The sequence below is a fragment of the Eurosta solidaginis genome, chromosome X (genome assembly GCF_040869045.1).
Source record: "Eurosta solidaginis isolate ZX-2024a chromosome X, ASM4086904v1, whole genome shotgun sequence".
NCBI lineage: Eukaryota > Metazoa > Arthropoda > Insecta > Diptera > Tephritidae > Eurosta > Eurosta solidaginis.
Window position 1 is genome coordinate 155,585,446 of NC_090324.1, and position 23,405 is coordinate 155,608,850.

General features: G+C 34.7%; 2 protein-coding genes across 8 annotated transcripts in view; both read left to right on the top strand.

Moving 5' to 3' along the window:
* Gyf (GIGYF family protein Gyf) overlaps nucleotides 1-23,405 on the top strand; it is a 955,717-nt gene that overhangs the window by 712,457 nt on the left and 219,855 nt on the right. The window lies entirely within an intron of this gene.
* Nucleotides 6,362-11,790, top strand: LOC137234303 (uncharacterized). Of its 2 annotated transcripts, XM_067757913.1 has the most exons (7): nucleotides 6,362-6,672; nucleotides 6,934-7,061; nucleotides 7,115-7,228; nucleotides 7,293-7,502; nucleotides 10,084-10,440; nucleotides 10,688-10,847; nucleotides 10,903-11,790. In XM_067757913.1, exons 1-4 carry the CDS (start codon nucleotides 6,606-6,608, stop codon nucleotides 7,299-7,301), a joined length of 318 nt encoding a protein of 105 aa, XP_067614014.1. In that variant the 5' UTR covers nucleotides 6,362-6,605; the 3' UTR covers nucleotides 7,302-7,502; nucleotides 10,084-10,440; nucleotides 10,688-10,847; nucleotides 10,903-11,790. The 2 variants fall into 2 exon arrangements, with proteins under 2 accessions (XP_067614014.1, XP_067614013.1); XM_067757912.1 differs by having other exon boundaries at nucleotides 6,934-7,228.

Here is a 23,405-nt window from a genome sequence, read left to right on the forward strand (position 1 = left end):
TTTTCATTTAATTTGTCTAGGATACTTTTAATGCCATAAATCGAACAAAAATTAACCAATCCTTTTGAAATTTGGTAGGGGCATAGATTTTATGGCGGTAACTGTTTTCTGTGAAAATGGGCGAAATCGGTTGATGCCACGCCCAGTTTTTATACACAGTCGTCCGTCTGTCCTTCCGCATGGCCGTTAACACGATAACTTGAGCAAAAATCGATATATCTTTACTAAACTCAGTTCACGTATTTATCTGAACCCACTTTACCTTGGTATGAAAAATGAACGAAATCCGACTATGACCACGCCCACTTTTTCGATATCGAAAATTGCGAAAAATGAAAAAAATGCCATAATTCTATACCAAATACGAAAAAAGGGATGAAACATGGTAAGGTAATTGGATTGTTTTATTGACGCGAAATATAACTTTAGAAAAAACTTTATAAAATGGTTGTGACACCTACCATATTAAGTAGAAGAAAATGAAAAAGTTCTGCAGGGCGAAATAAAACCCCCTTAAAATCTTGCCAGGTATTACATATATAAATAAATTAGCGGTATCCAACCGATAATGTTCTGGGTCACCCTAGTCCACATTTTGGTCGATATCTGGAAAACGCCTTCACATATACAACTACCACCACTCCCTTTTAAAACTCTCATTAATACCTTTAATTTGATACCCATATCGTACAAACTCATTCTAGAGTCACCCCTGGTCCACCTTTATGGCGATATCTCGAAAAGGCGTCCACCTATAGAACTAAGCCCCACACCCTTTTAAAATACTCATTAACACCTTTCTTTTGATACCCATATTGTACAAACAAATTCTAGGGTCACCCCTGCTCCACCTTTATGGCGATATCTCGAAACGGCGTCCACCTATGGAACTAAGGAATACTCACTTTTAAAATACTCATTATCACCTTTCTTTTGATGCCCATATTGTACAAACAAATTCTAGGGTCAACCCTGGTCCACCTTTATGGCGATATCTCGAAAATGCGACCACCTATACAACAACCACCACTCCCTTTTAAAGCCCTCATTAATACCTTTAATTTGATACCCATATCGTACAAACACATTCTAGAGTCACCCCTGGTCCACCTTTGTGGCGATATTCCGAAAAGGTGTGCACCTATCGAACTAAGCCCCACACCCTTTTAAAGTACTCATTAACACCTTTCTTTTGATACCCATATTGTACAAACAAATTCTAGGGTCACCCCTGGTCCACCTTTATGGCGATATCTCGAAACGGCGTCCACCTATGGAACTAAGGATTACTCCCTTTTAAAATATTCATTAACAGCTTTCTTTTGATACCCATATTGTACAAACAAATTCTAGGGTCACCCCTGGTCCACCTTTATGGCGATATCTCGAAACGGCGTCCACCTATGGAACTAAGGATTACTCCCTTTTAAAATACTCATTAATACCTTAAATTTGATATCCATATCGTACAAACGCATTCTAGAGTCACCCCTGGTCCACCTTTATGGCGATATTTCGAAAAGGCGACCACCTATACAACAACCACCACTCCCTTTTAAAATCCTCATTAATACCTTTAATTTGATATCCATATCGTACAAACACATTCTAGAGTCACCCCTGGTCCACTTTTATGGCGATATTTCGAAACGGCGTCCACCTATGGAACTAAGGATTACTCCCTTTTAAAATATTCATTAACAGCTTTCTTTTGATACCCATATTGTACAAACAAATTCTAGGGTCACCCCTGGTCCACCTTTATGGCGATATCTCGAAACGGCGTCCACCTATGGAACTAAGGATTACTCCCTTTTAAAGTACTCATTAACACCTTTCATTTGATACCCATATCGTACAAACGCATTCTAGAGTCACCCCTGGTCCACCTTTATGACGATATCTCGAAACGGCGTCCACCTATAGAACTTAGGCCCACTCCCTTTTAAAATACTCATTAACACCTTTCGTTTGATGCCCATATTGTGCAAACGCATTCTAGAGTCACCCCTGGTCCATCTTTACGGCGATATCTCGAAAAGGCGTCCATCTATAGAACTTAGGTCCACGCCATTTTAAAATACTCATTAATACCTTTCATTTGATACCCATATCCTACAAACGCATTCTAGAGTCAACCCTGATCCACCTTTATGGCTATATCCCTAAATGGCGTCCACCTATAGAACTATGGCGCACTCCCTCATAAAATACTCTTTAATGCCTTTCATTTGATACACATGTCATACAAACACATTCCAGGGTTTCCCTCGGTTCATTTTCCTACATGGTTATTTTCCCTTATGTTGTCACCATAGCTCTCAACTGAGTATGTAATGTTCGGTTACACCCGAACTTAACCTTCCTTACTTGTTTTTGTTTAATTTACACATGCTTTAAAAGTTGATTGCACCAATGACACCAATGAGCGCTTATATAAACAAACCATACGACAAGCATTCAAAACGCAAAAGGGTCGATTAGCAAAACGAAAGAACGATAATAATATTTAAAATCTTAAAAATAAGGAAAATATTGGAAGTGCTGGGAATACAGACAATAAAAAAACGAATGATGGGAAAAAGTCACCAAATTAGTAAAGATATACTCATAAGAAAAATATGTGCATAATATGGACTTCGTATTTTAGTTTGTTCTTTTATCCTTTTGACGTTTGTCTTTCAGTTTTTTTATTAATTATAAAAAATAGTATGTATATATGTAGGTTAGGTTTGTGGATGCCCCCCATATGTATGTGTATGCATAATATCTAATATGAAATTGTAGTGGCTACTTTAGTTTTTTGAACCTTTTTTGATGAAATATTTCACATAAATTTGTTAATTTCTAAAATAACAAAATAAAAATAAACTTCTTAAAATCGTATAAATGAAAATACATAATTTACTTTGCTTTTACCCTACCTTTGAATTGTACATTAAGTTGTACAGTGATTCTGTTCCAAGTGAACTTACCACTTCAGAATTGTGTATCATTCTGTGGGTGCTCTGCCTACACTGCCGATTACAATTGCATAAATGTACACTGCAATGTGTTGACTATACTTTATAACTTCGATTGCGAGTACGCGAATTGGTATAGTGGCTGTATTATAAGGTTCCTTACCCCTTAGAGAGCGTGTATCGTTATGTGGATGACCTCTCTACAATACCGATAACAATTTCAGAAAGGTGTGCCTTAGAGTAATAAACATCCGAAGATTGTTCGGAGATCGTTTACTTACTCCATTACCAGTAATGATGTAAGTAATCAGTTCTGTCCACAAAGCGGCCATGCTTATGGAAAAGTAGCATTGATTGTAATTGATTCTGAAAGGTAAGCTGCATTCGAAGTTTTTGAGAAGTATTGGATTTCGTAATGCACACTTTCGCCGCTGCGTAGTTTTTAAAATTATTAACCTAGTAACCATTAAAGGGTGAACTTCAATAAATCGCAAATTTTAATTGTTGGGTTTAACTTTCTTTATGTAAAGAAACCTTCGCAAGCTGTTTGACGGTCAGACGTTGTAGGAAACGCTCTACAATTCATCCAGTCACTGTACCTAAAGTTACTTAAAACGTGGTTTATATTGATGGTATAATATCGGTAGACCAACTTTTTCTAATTCTAATTGAACTCTTTAGTGCAGGCCGGAAATAAATATAAATTTTTAATTATGTAACTGATACTGAATTTGACAGTGGTTTTGACAGAAATGCTATTAACTTCCAGACACAAAGATAGAAAAAAAAAACACATTCCAAAGTGAGCCAACGAGTAAAATTAATTTCTAGTATCTTGAGTGGCTTAACACCAGAATAATCATGGAAATCCTTAATCTCATTAATTTGCTTTCGCCTGTGTGAAAACGTTCAAATATCGACATCCCAAGCGAAAAGTAACACTTTCACAATTTTTACTTAGGATTTCTTTGTACAATTTTTTTAAGGGTCACTTTTTATTTGCCACGTTTTTGCTTCACAAACTCTCAATATCTATCGGTATGCTTGCACGCATAACTTGAACATAAATAAGGGAGTGGCAAGTGTACTTCAATCCAGAATGGCGAAGCACCGTCAAATTTCTTTGAGGTGCACGAGCATTTGCAACAACTTTTTTTAAGCTCAAATAGTGATAAAAATCTATCACAAAAAGTGTTTGATATCCGATCAAAATATCTAGCCACCAAAACAAAATTTTCTGATTGGCCGCTGGTTTCATCAACAGTTAACGAAAATGGGTTTGCTTCAAGATCCAAAACTTTTCTAAGCTATGAAGTGCCACTGTTCTGCTACACTTTAATGGCAGCAATATTTTTCGTAAGATATCTATTGAGGTCAATTGAAAATTATATAAGAGTTAATGAAGGTGTGGAAAATTTCGCGGACAGTATTGTGCATTTTTACCTCAGTGCAAAAATAATCAAAAGTACCAAAATCATTGTTATTGCCTAAAAAGTACCAAAATTGGAAAAAGGGACCAGCGGATCAAGTAGGGTTGGAAACGACCATTTTTGGTCCAAATATACCAAAGTGGCTACCGTGACCGGAGCTAGCATAAGTCTAATAAATGGTAATATAGACTATTTCGAAAAAATTTTACTGAAGAAATCAATAGCGTGTAGCACAATAAATAAGAAAAATTATTTGATCAAGTATGAAGTACTGAAAGAGGCACCTAGGGAATTTAACCTACCAATATATCCAAAAATTAAATGGAAAATAACTTCGCTGAAAGGAAGAAAATATAACTTTATTATAGGTATTGAGCTGCTAAATTGCTTTAATACAACAATAAGTTTGGTAGTTGGATGCAATTTATATAGGTATCCCCACAATATGAAGCAGAGGTGAGAAGGAAATAAGCGAGATGGAAGAACAAGGAATTATTAGAAAAAGCCACTCACGATACTCTAGCCCCTTAATTGTTGTACCAAAAAAATAGATCATTCTGGAGAATGGAAATATAGAATCGTTATAGACTACAGAGAATTGAGCGAAGTGACCAAACATAGACTCGGTTTTAGATAAGTTAGGTAAAGCTCAATATTCAACTCTGGGTTCAGTAAGGGTTATCATCAAATTTAAATTAGAGAATAGAAAGAGAAAAGACGGCATACGCATGGTCTATATGAATTTATTAGAATGTCATTTGGGCAAAAAAATGCACCAAAAGCTAATGAATGAAACGCTGCGTGACTTTATTAATAAAACATGTGTTGCTGTTGTTGTTGTATTAACGATAAAGACATTCCCCGAACATCTCGCGAACGATTTATATGACTACATTAAACCTTCTAGGACATCCCGCCATCCCGACCTCCCCACCCCCAGTTCCATGAGGAAATTGGGGTCGCCAGATCCTTGGCTGTTAATGAAACATGATTCGCCACGGGTAGGTTAGGTTGACAATTGGGTTGGAGGAGCTATATGTTGCGCTGGCAACCTGAAAGGTTGCGCTACACAGCCCCTTGAATCTGGTATTTTAGTCGCCTCTTACGACAGGCATACCTACCGCGAGTATATTCTGATCCCCTAACCCGCTGGGGTTTCTTATATCGCATCGTCTTGCTTTGCATGTCGATCTTGATCCAATTATGAGTTTGGGGTCATTAGAGCCTCGGCTGTTAACAAAACAGGATTCGCCAGGTGAGGTTGACAATTGGGTTGGAGAAGCTATATATTGCGCTAGAAACCCCTTGAAAGGGTTGCGATACACAACTCTTTGAATCAATTTGGTATTTTAGTCGCTTCTTACGACAGGCATACCTACCGCGGGTATATTCTAAGCCCCCTAACCCGCTGGGGGGATAAACATGTGTAGTGTATCTTGCCGATATTTTGATCTTTAGTACATCGCCTCAAGAACACTTTAAAAACTTTAACAGATATATTCAAAGTTTTAGAGCAAAGATACAAATCGACAACTGTAATTTTATGAAAAAGGAGACAGAGTTCTTGGGACATATCTTAACAGAGGGACTGAAACCAAATCCCGATAAAATTTAAGTAATAGAAACATTGAAATTGCCCAAGTCAGAAAAAACAAATATAAAGTTTTCTAGGCATTATGGACTACTATCGAAAATTCATAAAGGATTACGCAAAAATAGCCCATCCTACATATAACAAAATATCTAAAAAATAATGTAAAAATTTACTTAAAGGGTCCAACATATGTAGAGGCATTTGAGAAATTAGAAATATTAATTAGCACCTATCCTGTTTTAAAATACCCTAATTTTGACAAGTCTTTTACACTGACAGCTGACGCTTCGAACTACGCACTTGGTGCCGTACTATCACAAGAATGACATCCAGTGTGCTTCATTTCTAGAACGAAAGTTATAAACGATGAAATAAATATATCCACATTTCGTTATGTATGAACAGGGCATCATTCTGTATTGCAAACCAAAAACCAGACGCTTACATTTCCACTCCGCAGCCTGGATACCAAAATTACAAGCAGTGATAGATTTTTCTCCCTACGTTCTTTAATTATTGGCAACTCTATCAAACGATAAACTTCAGTTACTGTTTGCTTTTTAGTTTGTGAAGACGTTTTTCAGACCAACAAGTGCATAATTAATAGAAATAAAAATAATGTCTGATGTTTTGCTTAAAACGCTTAGTGAGTGGAAATTGGAAAATGTTTATGAACATTTAAATTGTAAGTTATTTAACTAAAATTACGGCCTTCCCCAAAATTGCATTAATATTAAGACAACAATTTATTGCAGAAACAAATATGTACTCCTCGCAATGCTAAAGGAACTTGCTGTTTGTGTATGTTTGAAATTTTCAGAAATGCAAAAAATTGGTGAATGCATACTGAGCTCCACAGAATAATATTAATGCATTTTTGTAAAGAGCCGGTGCTTTGCATATTCTCTTGATCGCCATTTCAATAATTTATTGTTTTTTTACAAAGCTATTGGAATTGCAGACTATGAAACGTTTTTGTATTTGACTGAAAGCGACGTAGAAAAAATCTTCAAGGACGACTTTGCTACAAAATTAAAATTTCAGTCGAAGCTTAAGCCATTACAGAGACAAAATGTAAAATCTTGAAACCTTAGTATTTCCGAAGATTACATAATTAAATATTTTAGGAAACTTGTGAGATAAAAAATATCCTTGCACGCATAGAAATTCAGCTTCAAAAGTTTTTGCATTCTACCACAACACCGGTTTCTAAGGAATTCCCTTTAGGGGCTGCGGACTTTGTAAGTATAGAATTTAAAAAATTATATCTGCTTATGAATTATATTTTCACATTTAATTTCTCAGGATTTGTAAAAATATTTATCAACGAAGACTGAAAGTTTGTTAAAACACTTCATTGCGGAAACGAATCCATCGATTTTAACACAAAGAGGCCGATCAAATATTATTGAAAATGCATTAGAATTGTATACACCACGATCTAAATTAATGCGAGAAAAAGATTTTTTGTGCGTTGCAAATCAGATTTGTGCCAAATTTCCTGGAGAAAAAGTGGTAAGCTGACTAGTAAATTTATAAAGATTATGAAGATATTGTGAATATTGCTAAAGCCGATATGACACTATGTTTTTATACTCAGTCTAGCAGAGCTCACAGAGTATATTAACTTTGATTGCATAACGGTTGGTTGTACAGGTATAAAGGAATCGAGATAGATATAGACTTCCATATATCAAAATCATCAGTATCGAAAAAAAATTCGATTGAGCCATGTCCGTCCGTCCGTCCCTCTGTCCGTTAACACGATAACTTGAGTAAATTTTGAGGTATCTTGATGAAATTTGGTATGTAGGTTCCTGGGCACTCATCTCAGATCGCTATTTAAAATGAACGATATCGGACAATAACCACGCCCACTTTTTCGATATCGAAAATTTCGAAAAATCGAAAAAGTGCGATAATTCATTACCAAATACGCATTAAGCGATGAAACTTGGTAGGTGAGACGCAGAATAGAAAACTAGTAAAATTTTGGACAATGGGCGTGGCACCGCCCACTTTTAAATGAAGGTAATTTAGAAGTTTTGCAAGCTGTAATTTGGCAGTCGTTGAAGATATCATGATGAAATTTGGCAGGAACGTTACTCTTATTACTTTATGTCTGCTTAATAAAAATTAGCAAAATCGAAGAACGACCACGCCCACTTTTTAAAAAAAAATTTTTTTTAATTCAAATTTTAAAAGAAAAGTTAATATCTTTACAGCATATAAGTAAATTATGCCAACATTCAACTCCAGTAATGATGTGGTGCAACAAAATACAAAAATAAAAGAAAATTTCAAAATGGGCGTGGCTCCGCCCTTTTTCATTTAATTTGTCTAAGATGCTTTTAATGCCATAAGTCGAACAAAAATTAACCAATCCTTGTGAAATTTGGTAGAGGCTTAGCTCCTAGGACGATAACTGTTTTCTGTGAAAAAGGGCGAAATCGGTTGAAGCCACGCCCAGTTTTTATACACAGTCGATCGTCTGTCCTTCCGCTCGGCCGTTAACACGATAACTTGAGCAAAAATCGATATATCTTTACTAAACTCAGTTCACGTACTTATATGAGCTCACTTTGTGTTGGTGTAAAAAATGGCCAAAATCCGACTATGACCACGCCCACTTTTTCGATATCGAAAATTACGAAAAATGAAAAAAATGCCATAATTATATACCAAATACGAAAAAAGGAATGAAACATGGTAATTTTATTGGTCTATTGACGCAAAATATAACTTTAGAAAAAAACTTGGTAAAATGGGTGTGACACCTACCATATTAAGTAGAAGAAAATGAAAAAGTTTTGCAGAGCGAAATCAAAAGCCCTTGGAATCTTGGAAGGAATACTGTACGTGGTATTACATATATAAATAAATTAGCGGTACCCGACAGATGATGTTCTGGATCACCCTGGTCGACATTTTGGTAGATATCTCGAAAACGCCTTCACATATACAACTAAGGGCCACTCCCTTTAAAACCCTCATTAATACCTTTAATTTGATACCCATATCGTACAAACACATTCTAGAGTCACCCCTGGTCCACGTTTATGGCGATATCTCGAAAAGGCATCCACATATAGAACTAAGGCCCACTCCTTTTTAAAATACTCATTAACACCTTTCATTTGATACCTATATCGTACAAACAAATTCTAGAGTCACCCCTGATCCACCTTCATGTCGATATCTCAAAAAGGCGGCCACCTATAGAACTAAGGCCGACGCCTTTTTAAAATACTCATTAACACCTTTCATTTGATACCCATATCGTACAAGAACATTCTAGAGTCACCCTTGGCCCACCTTTATGGCGATTTCTCGAAAAGGCATCCACCTATAGAACTAAGGCCCACACCCTTTTAAAATACTCATTATCACCTTTCATTTGATACCCATATAATATAAACAAATTCTAGAGTCACCCCTGGTCCACCTTTATGTCGATATCTCGAAAAGGCGTCCACCTATAGAACTAAGGCCCACGCCCTTTTAAAATACTCATTAACACCTTTCATTTGATACCCATATCGTACAAAATAAATTCTAGGGTCACCCCTGGTCCACCTTTATGGCGATATCTCGAAAAGACGTCCACCTATAGAACTTAGGCCCACTCCCTTTTAAAATTATCATTAACACATTTCATTTCATACCCATATCGTACAAACAAATTCTCGAGTCAGGCCTGGTCCACCTTTGTGGCGATACCCCTAAATGGCGTCCATCTATAGATCTATGGCTCACTTCCTCTTAAAATACTCTATAATACGTTCCATTTGATACACATGTCATACAAACACATTCCAGGGTTACCCTAGGTTCATTTTACAACATGGTGATTTCCCTTACTTTGTCTCCACAGCTCTCAACTGAGTATGTAATGTTCGGTTACACCCGAACTTAGCCTTCCTTACTTGTTTTCATGTATTTTTGGGGCATTTTTTCTGTTTTTTGTACGAAGGGGATGGTCTTATACAATACCCGAAAAATACATGTAGAAACGTAGTGTCATACCGGCATAATGTATTAGTTCCTTGTTATCCTTTTGAAACCAATTTGAAATTAAATTTTAAAACAATTACAGGAGGTTTATTACAACAAGAGCAGCAAATATCCAAGTGGAAAATTGTACCATTTCTATAAAAATTCAGTTGCACGCTTGCGCAAGGAAAGTTTGTTTCCTGCAAAAAGGACTGCATTTCAATCGCAATTCCATTATTTGCCCGAAGATATCGAAGAGATTTCAAGTTCTTCAGCGACTGTCTTCGAAGATCACAGGGTGTGGCTCCGACATTTTTGTGAACCTTGGGAGGAAGTACAAATACGTTGGGTGGAAACCATTGATTATCGCAGAATTAGCTTATCAAACAGTAAAGACAAAACAATAAACGAATTACTTCTTGAGTGCCCTTCCTACAAGAAAAGCTTTGGAAAAACTTTGGTGAGTGCAAAGCTCAGCTTTCAGATGCATACGTACATATTTGTTTAATGCAGTAAAATTCGACTATAAAAGTAAAATATTTTATACTGAGTTTGCTAGGAGCAAAGTTAATTTATAAGTATTTTCCATTTGCATTAGCTTTGAATAATGAATGCATTAAACATCATTTCGAATTTGTATTAGCCAACCAATTCTAAATAACAACTGACAACTAAATTTTTATTTTAACTCACTTATGAATTTGCAGATAGACATATACTTCGACAAAATAAGCTAAGGTAATTGCTATGGGCTCCATGTTAAATGGGAATCATTTATTGAAGTGTTTATGTGCAAAGCTCAGAGTTTTATCAAGGACAAGCACAACTTAGAAGTGTTTTCAACACTTTGTGATATAACTAACAAAGGTAGTTTCATAATAGTATGTTTTAGTTAATTTTAATAATTTTTTTCTTTACTCAGATTTACGTGATGCTGCAATATTTGATCTTATGTCAGTTGTATTGCCTCCGACAGGGCTTATTAAATCGAAAAATAAACAATTTTGGAAGCCGTCTATCAGTGACTCTCAGCAAAAATTTTTGCTAAGGGTGAACAGTTCCAACGATCTACAAACATCTCTAGAAAGACTTTCCCTGCATTTAAAGGAATATGGACTACAATTACAGCCGCTAGTAGTATTAATTTGTAATGAAGATACGGCTAATTTGCAGATAGTTGGAGTATTTGACGATATAAAATACTCTACGCAACTGCATTATATTTTTAATCTTCAATATCAAAAGCAATGTGTTCACGTTTGGCAATTTACACAATAATATTTTTTTGAGATAGATTCAAACAGTATTTCGGCTTGCGTAAATTTAACAATTCCAGCGTTTTCATAATGTTTATTTGCTTTGTATGTAAAGACTGCCTAAAAACTGTAAATGATTTAATCATACATTTAAAATATGTTCACCGCAAAAAACCATATGGACTATTTAAGTGTCAAAAAGATAAATGTATACAATCGTTCTCATGTATAAAAACCCTAAAACGGCATTTAAATCATTTTCACATAAGCTCTGAAAATACAAACATATCCGAAACTAAGCTTGTAAATATAAAACTTCCCGAAAATTTTAACAGCTCAAACGGAATTCTAAATACAAACATTTTTTTTAATGAACCTCAAGTTTTAGATATTCAAAATATAAACGCATCAAAAAACTATGTCATAGATACTATTTTTTTAGTTGATTCGTTGAAGCAAAAACTTTTACAATTCATTTCCTATATGTATGCTCAAAGCGACTTGACTACAAAACATGTACAAGAAATTATCTGTAACGTGACCAATCTTTTGGAGATTACACTTAATCCTCTACTAAATATTTCCAAAACTATTTCTGACCAGAAGGTTAGGGAAAGCGTGGAAAGTTTTATACATAATTTTTTGAATATGATTACCTTGTTTAAAAGTGAATACCAATTAACGAATTACTTACTACAAAATGAGTTCTTACAAAATCCAACACAATTCAATTTTGACTCCGTAGTAACAGAAATAGTTTCCAAGGGGGTTGCATCAGTTGGTAGTAAAATGTTTGGGGGAACAATTCTTCCTCTACGTTTTCAGCTAAAAAAGTTTTTTGAGCTACCTAATATGTTGACTAAGGCTTTAGAGAGAATTGAAGTGCTTAGTCAGGATAATCTCTGCCATATCAATAGCTACTTTCAAGGCGAGTTATGGAAGTAAAAAGTATTGAAGTTTCCGAACAAGAAAGTGATTCCTTTTTCCTTGTACTACGATGACTTCGAAACGAATGACCCAATAGAAAGTCACACAGGAACTCAAAGTATATCGGTATTTTCCCTTCTGCAACTCCAGAGGAAGCCTCAAAACTGTCAGCAATATTTCCAGCTATGTTTGTTAAAGCGAAATATTTAAAAGAATTTGACATTAATACTGTATTAAGTCCGCTAGTTGAAGAACTAAAATTTCTGGAAGAACACGGACTACCAACTAAAGTGAACTTAACATATGAAACTATTCATTTTGTACTAAGTTTAATTATTGGGGACAACTTAGCTATGAATACGCTACTTGGATTTTCTCCGTCTTTTTCACATACCTTTTCTGTCGGTTTTGTACAATGCCAAAGGCTGATACAAAAATTTCAATTATTGAAAACTCTTTATTATTGCGTTTAGGAACTGACTTTGATCGAGATTTGACTGGCGACTCGTACAGCGAAACAGGAATAAAATTTTATTCGGTTTTTAACAAATTACTTTCATTTCACGCAGTCGATAACTTTTCTGTTGATATAATGCACGATGTTTTTGAAGGTGTAGTCAAATATGGATTAATTAATGCTATTAAGTATTTTGTGTTTAATATTTTTTTTTCTTTACAAGATCTTAATAACCGCTCCATTTTTTTTTTGATTATGGAAATATGGCTGGAAAAAATAAGGCAAAGGAAATTTCTCCACAAAGCTTAAAAAATGGAAAATTAAACATGACTGCCCGTGAATCACTATTGTATTTAACATATTTTACTTGCTTCATTGGTGACTTAGTTCCAGTAGGGAATAATGTATGGAAATATGTTTGTACACTTGAAGAAATGGTTCGTTTAATTTTATCCAATAAATTCACTGTTCAATATATAAGAACACTTAAAGACATAATAAAGCTGCACCACAGTCAATATACTAATGTGTTCAATGATTCTTTAAAACCCAAACACCATATATTGATTCCCTATCCGTCTATTGTAAGAAAATGTGGTCCCTTGAAAAATCTGTGGTGTATGCGGTTTGAGTCTAAAAACAAAGAAATTGTTAACTATGCACATACTATTAGTTCTAGAAAAAATTTTTCATTTTATTTTGCAATAAAATGTTGCTTTAAGTTTACAAATGTTATTTTAAACTGTACAACTGTACCTACATTTACATTTACTTTGTCTAAAATCTCAAGTAAACCCTTGTATAAATTCGAGGAAATGTTTGAGGAAATTATAGGATTTCCAGAATATGGTGAAAGTATAGTATTTAAAAATACCTTGTATAAGCTGAATGATTATTTATACTACGACGACGATCTTTACAATATAGCCGATATTGTTAAAACAAGTGAATATGTATACTTTATATTACAAAAAATAGAAATATCTGCAAGGGATCACCATTACATGTGTTATTATATAAATAAATATACCACTTTTTATGAAAAAATAAACATTGCAAACCTAGAATGTAAGCCGCTACAAAAATTTCGTTTGCCAAATGGTAAAACGGCATTCAAGCCTAATATGTTGTAATATTATTGATATTTCCACAGAAATAATATTCACATAAGTGAGCATACTTTTACTATAACATATTTTTATTTAGTTGTTAATATTAATAAAAAAAAATGAATTTGTAACTAAATTAAAAAAATAAAGTGTGCTAGAACTGCTGGGTATAAAATATTTCGGTGTTTTATTAAGAAAAAGTTCACTAAGCTTAGGAAAATAATTGCTAGAGTATTCTAGTCCATATTAAGCAAATATTTACTTATTTAAAGAAGTAAAATTTTTACTTACTACAGGAAAATTATTTCTTAATAATTCTGCGTCTGCCAAGAAAAAAAAGCTTAATAAAAGAAAAAAATTTCTTAAATTTTGCGGCTAACGCAAGAAAAAACTGGAGTAATTTTAGTAAAAAAAAGTCTTGTTTATTTTAGTGCAAATCAAGACTGAAATAAGAAAATGTTTGCTTATTTATTTAAAAGTAAGAGGTACAGTTATTTTCTAAGATTTTCTTAATAATAAGAAAATATTTTCCAAGTTCAAAAACAAACCTCGATTTTCTTGTTTGTGCTTTGATTTTAGTCAAAAATTCTTTCCGTGTGGCTTCTAAAATTAGGAGAATATGATTTCAATATAGAATATTTGAATGGAAAGGAAAACCAAGTTGCGGATTTTCTGAGTAGATTAGAAAACAGTGCAGATACTACGGAAAAAGAAAAAGATTATGAAGATTTTAATAAAACTACTGTTTTAAATCAAAATAATCTTCAATCAAGTACAGAAGAAGCAAATAATATAGAAGATATAGAAACGATAGCATCAATACATTCAGCTGAAGAAAACCTGCAGGACCATTTCTTTATTAGAGAAGAAATTGTAACAAATACAAAACGCAGATAATTTTGACTAATAAATAAGTTGAAGAGCTCAAATCGTTTTGATAGCAGAGAGCGATTTTGATAGACCAGGCGAAATATTTCGAAATAATATTATAAAAGGAATTCAGAGGTTTCTGACCATAGCTATAAAGTAATACAAGAAAAAACTAATTTCAATGTTATCAAATGACACAAATATAAGGGCCTCATTCTCTATTGCGAAACGAACGTTCGTTTCGCTTCAGAGACGAATCGTTCGTGTATTTGCATTATGTTACACGATCACGTCACCAGACGAAAACAGCTGATTCTTACGTGACGAAAATTAAAAAAACCTATTTTCTGAAACTCCAGAATATCAGTAACCACAAATCTGTTAGCGCAATCAACTACTAAAATATTGAGGTAGATGGAAGTTGACCCTTGAATATACAAACATGCAAAGCGCTTTTAAGCAAGTTGTGCTCTTTTATTTGGTCCTTTTGTATGGTCAGGGAACATATTTCCTGGGCTTATGTTGCAAGGGACTTGCCAATCAAGGACATTGCTTGAAAATATCTGCTTCAGTTTCCATATCCGAGTTGTGGCACTGTTATCTTCATAACAGATAAGATAAATAAGTTTCCTTGGCCATAGTATAATCTTCCAAAGGTCATCGAATTTGTTTAAATGTAAATAAATAGTATTTTAAACAACGACAAAAGATTTGGCTTTTCGTATTTATCTATTTTATTTTGTTTTGAAATTTCTTCAAATGTTAAGGTAAAAAGAACTACTTGGCGTTCTCAGCTTCATCCAATTTAGCAAAATAGCATCAGTAATTTTGAACAACTTAAGTGTTGCTTATAAGTTTTTAAAGAAATTAGATATGGTAACACATGGTTTTACAACTGTTTGAGCTTTCTCTTTGATATAACATAAGAAACGTAAAGGTCGAAGGAAAATGATAGAGAATACCATTGCTAGACGAAATCGAAAAACGAAATCCCTGACTGCGACCAACTACCAGATTGCAGCAACTCCAATGGGCAGATGTTAACCGAAAAAGGAGATCCGGAGAAGGGGAACTGACAAATGTAATGACCAAAATGATGGCTTATGAGCCAACTAAACCGCTACCATCCTTCGAAACAGCTGGATGGCATAATGGGGTTAAACTGATGGACTGCACCAATAACGCGACTTTAGAATTGCTGCAGAGCTTTGCTGCAGACCTTCAAAAACAAGAAGGCCAAACGTTGAAGGTAGTGGATAGAGCACTGATCTCCACGATACCAAACGCCAAGGTTTGGATAACCCCAGTGGTGAAGAAGGAGTCGATAAATATGCTGCAGCGTCAAAACCCGAATATACCAACACGTTATTGGAAGGCTCTTCATTTATCTCGACTCGTAGAGGGGGACCCGTTATTGGTGCAGGTTAATAAGAAATCGGAGGGTGTGTTGGAATCACAGCTTGGGAAAAAGTCGCAGGTAGTATTTTTATGCACCTTAAAAAGAGGAGTCCTGCTGAGAATTTTACAATACGCTAAAAGCAGGAGAGGTACAAAATTACCTCGAGGACTTGGAAGTAGCAGGAAAAGACAAAAATTTAGGCGTAGAGGTTGGGTGTGGGAAGTAGGCAAACAACTCACCGATGCCTCGAGTCTAACAAATACCCTTCGAGCAGAGGGAGAGATCGCGATCTGCAGACTTTGGTAACATGGAAAAATTACGTTGCGAGAGCGCAGTGGCAGATAATTTGGAGAGAGACAAATAGCTCAATGGCGCTGCGAGTCATACAGTCAAATCTCCAACCCGAGCGAGCTCCTCTTAGCTTTTGTGGAGGGTCCCTTTGATATCGCGCTGATACAGGAGCAATGGCTCTGATCTGGAGGAAAATTTTCTGGACTCAGCGCTCTCGGATTCAGCATTTATTACGCAAAGGCAGAAAGCAGAGTTAAAGCTGCATTAATGGTTAGAAAACACCTATAGTCATCTATGCTACCTTACTTCAGCACCGAATACCTAGCGGTGGTCGCAATAGAGGGGAAAACAACCCTTCTTTATCCTTGCATCTTGCTACTTAGCCCATTGCAAGGAAGCCCTAACAGAAGAAAGGCTGGTGGATCAAAAAGGGCACAGAAGACGGCTTTGTATAAGCGCGGATGCGAATACTGATGGGGTAGCATTCCTACAAATGTTGGGCTAACGTCAATCAATGTGTTTGAGATCATATTGACTACTGAGCATGATATATTGGGAAATGAATGGAGGGTGCCTGGGGCAACGGACTGGTACAAATTTCAGAGATGTGTATCAGGAAGACTGGAGCAGCTTAAAGGCTATGGCACCGTAGAGAAGCTGGAGGAATGCAACAAATTCTTATGAAAAGCGCTGAAAACTGCGTACAAGAGAGCTTGTGCCGCGGGAAGGTTAAACCTGAAAGTAAAGGCACCATGAAGTTGAGTTGAGTCTTCTTAGAGGGCAGGTGAAAGAGATTTTAAAGCTGGGAAGAATATCGAGATCTATTGAGGATCTATAAACAGGAAAACAAGAGGTCGAAGGGTGCGGGCATAGAATGCTCCAGTGAAACGGTGAGACTGAGGAAGGTCATATCCAAGGGTTTAGGGACTGATAAAAAAGGACGACGGGGAATGGTCACAGTAGTCAAACGTCCCTTGGAGCACTGCTTGACACATGGGGAGATGATGCGGAAGAGTAATAAAACCACGTCTTCACTCCCAATACGGAGCGGGATTCATCAAGATTAATGACAAATACCAATAAAAACGTTTGCCAAGTTCAAATCACCGTGTCCAGATGGGATAGCAGGGGGTTATGCTGCAGATGTCAGGTGAAACCATTGTAGGATGGCTTAGCATAATCATGAGGGTTGCATAAAACTAAACCACGTCCCGCAGTCTTCGAGGACGGCTTGAGTAGTCTTCATACCGAAAGCGGGAAAAACCAATAATCTGCATTTGAAAGACTACAGGCCTATTAGTGTGATATCTTTTCTGCTCAAACCCCTAGAGAGATTAATAAATGTATATATTATAACCGTATATATTATAACCGCCTTTACGCAAAAACACACACCAGCTGTTGCTGAACAGCAATGCCAATTGCACTCAGCAGGACCAATTGCATTCAGCAGTAAAAATGATGGCCGCTGAGCGTGGGTGAAAAACGAACCCGATGAGTTTCGTTTCAACAATCAAAGTAACCAGCCAAGCCATCAGCACGCGTTAGTTATTAAAATCGAAAAGAAAAAGTTATTGAATAAAACTAAGTGGTGGATGTGTGTTTTGAACTAAAAAGTTAAAAGGCTAAGTAACTGAGTTGAGAAATAAAAGACTAACTATATTTTATCGCTTAAACATAAAGAAATGAAACACATAAAATTGTAAACGAAACGATAAGTGAGTGTATTGTACAAAAGAAAAACTAAAGTTACACTTAAATAAAAAACTAACTTAAAAACTGAAATAAGTGTACTCAATTGGACTAAAAAGAAAATTTTATTGTTGTGTGTGGGTGCGGGTGTGCACAGTGGGCTAAGTACCCACAAGCGTGAGTATAATTACAACGAAAATGGTTGGCGGGCAAAAGCCAACCTTAAATGGCGACCGTGGGCCGAAGGCCTGCATATATGGCGAGTGGCCAAAAGGAGGCAAACCTCCCAACATGCGTGGGTGTACCACCGATTAAGTGGGGGGAAAAAAAAACCACAAAAGGTTACACAAAATTGAAATGAAATACTAACAAAATAGTTACAAAAAAAGTTTAAAATTAAAAAAATCTACAAAAAAAAACATAAAATCAAATAAAAATCCAAACAAAATATAAACATGTAAAAATTTTACACAAAAATTTTAAAATTCCAAAAACTATACAAAAAAAATGTTCTTTAAAAAACTATAAAAATTACAAAAAAAAAAATTTTAATTTAGGCAAACCCTACAAAAAAAATTTAAAAACATTCAAAAACCCATACAAAAAAATTTTAAAAACATGAAAAACTTTACAAAAAAATATACGAATATTCAAAAATTTTACAAAACAAAATTGCGGAAAGGCAACTGAATTAAATAAAAATAATTTTTCTCTGCAAAAACTTTTAAATGGTTACATAGGGTGGTATTGGGAGTGCAAATAATAATATGTAAAACTAATTTATTCGGAGATAATAAAAATAAGCGAAATAACTACATAACTTTTTTGTAAAGAAAAACGCAGAAGATCTTCAAATACAACATAATCTAGAAAACTAACAACAACAGAGGTAAACTACAAATTATTAAAAATGGAAAAATCGACAAATTTAATACATAACGGAGATAATTTATACATACATACGGTAATAATTTGCGAAATTGATAAATTCTAAAATAATATAAAACCTAAAACTACAAAAGGGGTACTGTACCTAAAATACCACATAACGGTCATAGTGAGAACACGCCACAAACAATTACGGCTATATGTACAGCTATACCTATACATAACGCCGAAAACTACAGCAAACATCAGGAGCAGCAGAACGCTAGCAGAGGAGGTTATTATATAACAGAAGAGGTATAATATGGCAGACTAGCAGCGGCAGAGATAATTATATTATTCGACCGGCAACGAACAGCGGCTTCAGAAAAATTTGCAGTACGGGTATGGCGCACAGTGTGCACAAAACAAAAGTAGACTATTAAAATTGTTTTTCAACTTGTTTCTTTAAAAAAGATTGTAGTTTTGAATTTTCATAATTTCCTATCATTTTACTATATTATAATTAATTGTTCCTATAAATACCAAACATCAACATCACCTATGTAATCACTATTACTATTTTCAAACAAAATTTATTATTAGTAAAACATTACAAAAATGGAATGCTCAACACAAATACATTTATAAAAATTTTCTATGAACTTTTTTAAATAATATGGGTCACAGTTGGACAAAACCAAACCTAAAATTTTCCAATTAATGCATCTAATCAAATAAGATCCTTTTTTCGACTTTTTCACATTCAGTATATTTCAACTGTCTTAATCACAACTTCATAAATATGTAAAAATTTAATCTCGTTGATTCTAATCCAATTTATGAAAATTTTAATCATTGTAAACTTTCACAAAAACATAACTTTGTAAAATTTTCATTATAAAAACTTTTTTTTTGGTTTTTGCCCAACTACCCCATATACGTACTTACGTTTCAAGTGTAACAATTTATTTCGCCAACCTTTCATGGCAACACAAATATGAGATTTTGATTTTTTTTGGAAATACGGTGCGTCCGTAAACAAACATACATAATTTTTTTACGTAAACGGTGGTTCCGTACAAAACCAATGAAATTTTTTTTAATCCCGGTGCGTCCGAGGATATTCGTATTACAAATTTGAAAAGATGCGGTGCGCCCGTATCTATAAAAATAAAACCATACAATTTTAATAAAAACGGTGCGTCCGTAATAGCACAAACACATTGAGATCTTTTTAATAAAGCGGTGCGTCCGTTATTAAGAGCCAAGTCCTTATACCAAAATAAAATACTTTCCTTTGAAATCAAATTAAATTAAATTACTTCAATATACATTCAATTTATCATTAAATATTCAGTCTTTCATTAAATTGCCGGATAATTCTTTCAATTTCACATCAACATTCAATTCAATTTCAATTTTTGTTAAATTTTCGTAAGCAATTTCTACAAATTCGACTTTAATCAGTTTAAATATTTCTTCTTTGCTTCCTACTACATATGTTTCTTAGAAACCAAAAAGTAGTTCCCAGAATTTCAGAACAAGACTCAGATTCCGAAAATTCCAAAAAGTCAGACTCCAATTCCAAAAATTTTAATTCCGAAAGTTCCGATTCCGTAAATCTTGATTTTAAAAGCCCAGTTTCCGAAGGCTCAACCACATATTCGCCCAGTACAATCAAAAACTTTGTTGTTAGACTTTCTTTGTCCGGAGAATTTCACGGATTTGAGGAATTGCCCGAAACAAATATTTCAAATCCTAATTCAGATACAAATATGGCGACTCCTGAAGGAAAAAGGGCGTTTATCAGCATGTGTGCTGGTATTATGCGTGAAAATTATAGCGGTGAGCCCCTGGGTCTCGAATCTTTCATTAATAAAATTGAGTTAATCGAAAAATTTCTCGACGAAAATTTAACTGGCATTTGAATTTCATATATTAAATCTAAACTCGATGGTAAAGCTCGAGAAGCGATACCAACTCAAGTACTTTCAGTTAATGATATAAAACTAGCACTACGTAACCGTATAAAACCCGACAACTCCAAAGTTGTGGCGGAAAAATTGCAGCTTTGCAAGTTAATAATAATAATTACACCGATTTTGCAAAACGAGTCGAGGAATTGTCTGATGCCTTAGAGCGTTCGCTCATTATCGAAGGGATTACTCAGGCCAAAGCCCATGAAATGGCCATCGAGCAAACAGTTAACGTTTGCCGATTGAACGCAAAAACGAGTTTAGTCAAATCAATCCTCGCTTCAACCAATTTTTCTGATTCTCAGGACGTAGTAGCTAAACTGATTGTAGAGCAATCAAATGAAATAAAAGAACGCCAAGTTTTAGCATTTAGAGCGCGGAACAAAAACAATTTTAGAAATTTTCAAAGTAATAACCGAGGTCGAAACTTCCAAAATCAAAGTCGTAACTTTAACAATTATAGACAAAATAGACCATCTTTTAGTAACAGTAACTATGGCAACAACTTCAATCGCGGCAATCAAAGGCAAAATTTCCGTTCCGGCGGCGGAAATCGGAATAAGCCTAATAATAATAATAATAACAGCAGCAATAGTCGTACTAGCAATAATAACGGTTCTAACACTTCCAATAATAGAGGTAGAAATGCAAGCGTCCGGGCTTTAAACAGGGAAGCCCCTCAGGAGCGAACACTGAGGGAGGACGAGACAAATTACTAATTGATTCAGCTCACAGTTTTTCATCTAAAAACGTATATTGTCTTAACTTAAATTATTCCGATTTTATACAAATAAATATTACTGGCTCTAACCAATTTTGTACATTTCTAGTCGATACATAAGCCGACATTTCGTTAATTAAAGTTTCTTCTCTTAATAAAAATTTGTCAATTAATAACAGTGATACAATTACTTACTAACTTACACTTTTCAAATTTTTATATCAAACATACGTTGCACGTGGTAGACAATGATTTCAACATTCCATCAGATGGAATACTTGGTAAGGATTTCCTAAAAACAAATAAATGCGATATCAGCTATGCAACAAATTGCATTTCCTTCTGGATAGGCAATGAAAAGATCGCACTTCCCATCCTTCACGGAATGGAAAGCGATACATTTGTTATACCACCTCGTTTCGAAGTTTATAGAATTTTCGCCTTGGAAAAAGACTCAGAACCACTTTTCGTGGATTCTCAAGAGATTTCTGACGGTGTTTTCACAGCGAAATATATAGTTGATACTAGTAATTCGATCATTAAAGTAATAAACACCACAAATAGCGTAAAATACGTAAACAAATGCAACATTCAAACCGAAAAACTTTCTAATTATAATGTTTATAAAATCAATAACCCAGTAAAACAAGATAGTCGTATCAAAGAACTTAAAAGCATTTTAGAAAAACAAGTACCTAATTATGCTGAAAATAAGCTTATTAACTTATGTTTACAATATTCCGATATTTTTGCGCTAGACAATGATAAAATGACAATAAACAATTTTTATGAACAAAAACTAAGACTAAACGATGCGACGCCAGTATACATTAAAAATTACCGCCTACCGTATTCTCAACGCGAAGAAATAAATAAACAGGTTAATAAATTATTGGAAAACGATCTGATCGAAAATAGCTGTTCGAATTATAACAGTCCCTTGATTTTGGTACCGAAAAAAGACCCAAATGGCCAAAAATCGTATAGAATGTGCGTTGACTTTAAGGCTGTAAATAAAAAGTTAATTGCCGATAAATTTCCTTTGGCACGTGTAGACGATATTTTGGATAACCTTGGCCGTGCGAAATTCTTTTCTTTTTTAGACCTTTTTTCGGGTTTTCACCAAATTCCACTTCACAAAGATTCAAGAGACATAACATCTTTTAGTACTGACCGCGGAGCTTTCCGATGGAAGGTGTTACCATTTGGTCTAAACGTAGCTCCAAATTCATTTTCAAGAATGATGTCAATTGCATTTTCTGGTATTTCACCCAACCAAGCCTTTATGTATGTAGACGATATAATAGTAATTGGATGTAGCGAAGCACATCATCTCAATAATCTAAAAAAAGTTTTCGAAACCTGTAGGAAGTTCAACTTGCGACTTAACCCAAAAAAATGTAATTTTCTTCGACCTGAAGTAACTTTCTTAGGGCATAAATGCTCAGCAAATGGGTTGCTACCAGACGATTCAAAAATTGAAGCAATTAAAAGGTATCCTAAGCCACGCGATAAAGACGCTGTCCGAAGATTCTTGGCGTTTGCAAATTATTATAGGAGATTCATTCCAAATTTCGCTTCTTTAGCAGCTCCATTGAATCGTTTGAGTAGAAAGAAGGTTGAATTTAATTGGGATACGGCATGTGAGTTAGCTTTCGAAAAACTAAGAAAAAGTCTGATTTCTCCAAAACTATTACAATATCCAGATTTCACCAAAGAATTTTTAATTACGGTTGATGCTTCAATGTTAGGTTGTGGTGCGATACTGAGTCAAAATGATAACAAGAAATGATAATAAGAAATGATAATAAGAAAGAGTAGGCCATAGTTCTATGGATGGACGCCATTTAGGGATATCGC

What these genes read in the sequence shown, in the direction of transcription:
- LOC137234303 (XM_067757912.1), top strand. Translation starts at nt 7,437, where the DNA reads ATGCGAGAAAAAGATTTTTTGTGCGTTGCAAATCAGATTTGTGCCAAA. An exon ending in AATTTCCTGGAGAAAAAGTG is followed by an intron (nt 7,503 to 10,083) that starts GTAAGCTGACTA and finishes AAACAATTACAG; the next exon opens with GAGGTTTATTACAACAAGAG. An exon ending in AAAGCTTTGGAAAAACTTTG is followed by an intron (nt 10,441 to 10,687) that starts GTGAGTGCAAAG and finishes ATGAATTTGCAG; the next exon opens with ATAGACATATACTTCGACAA.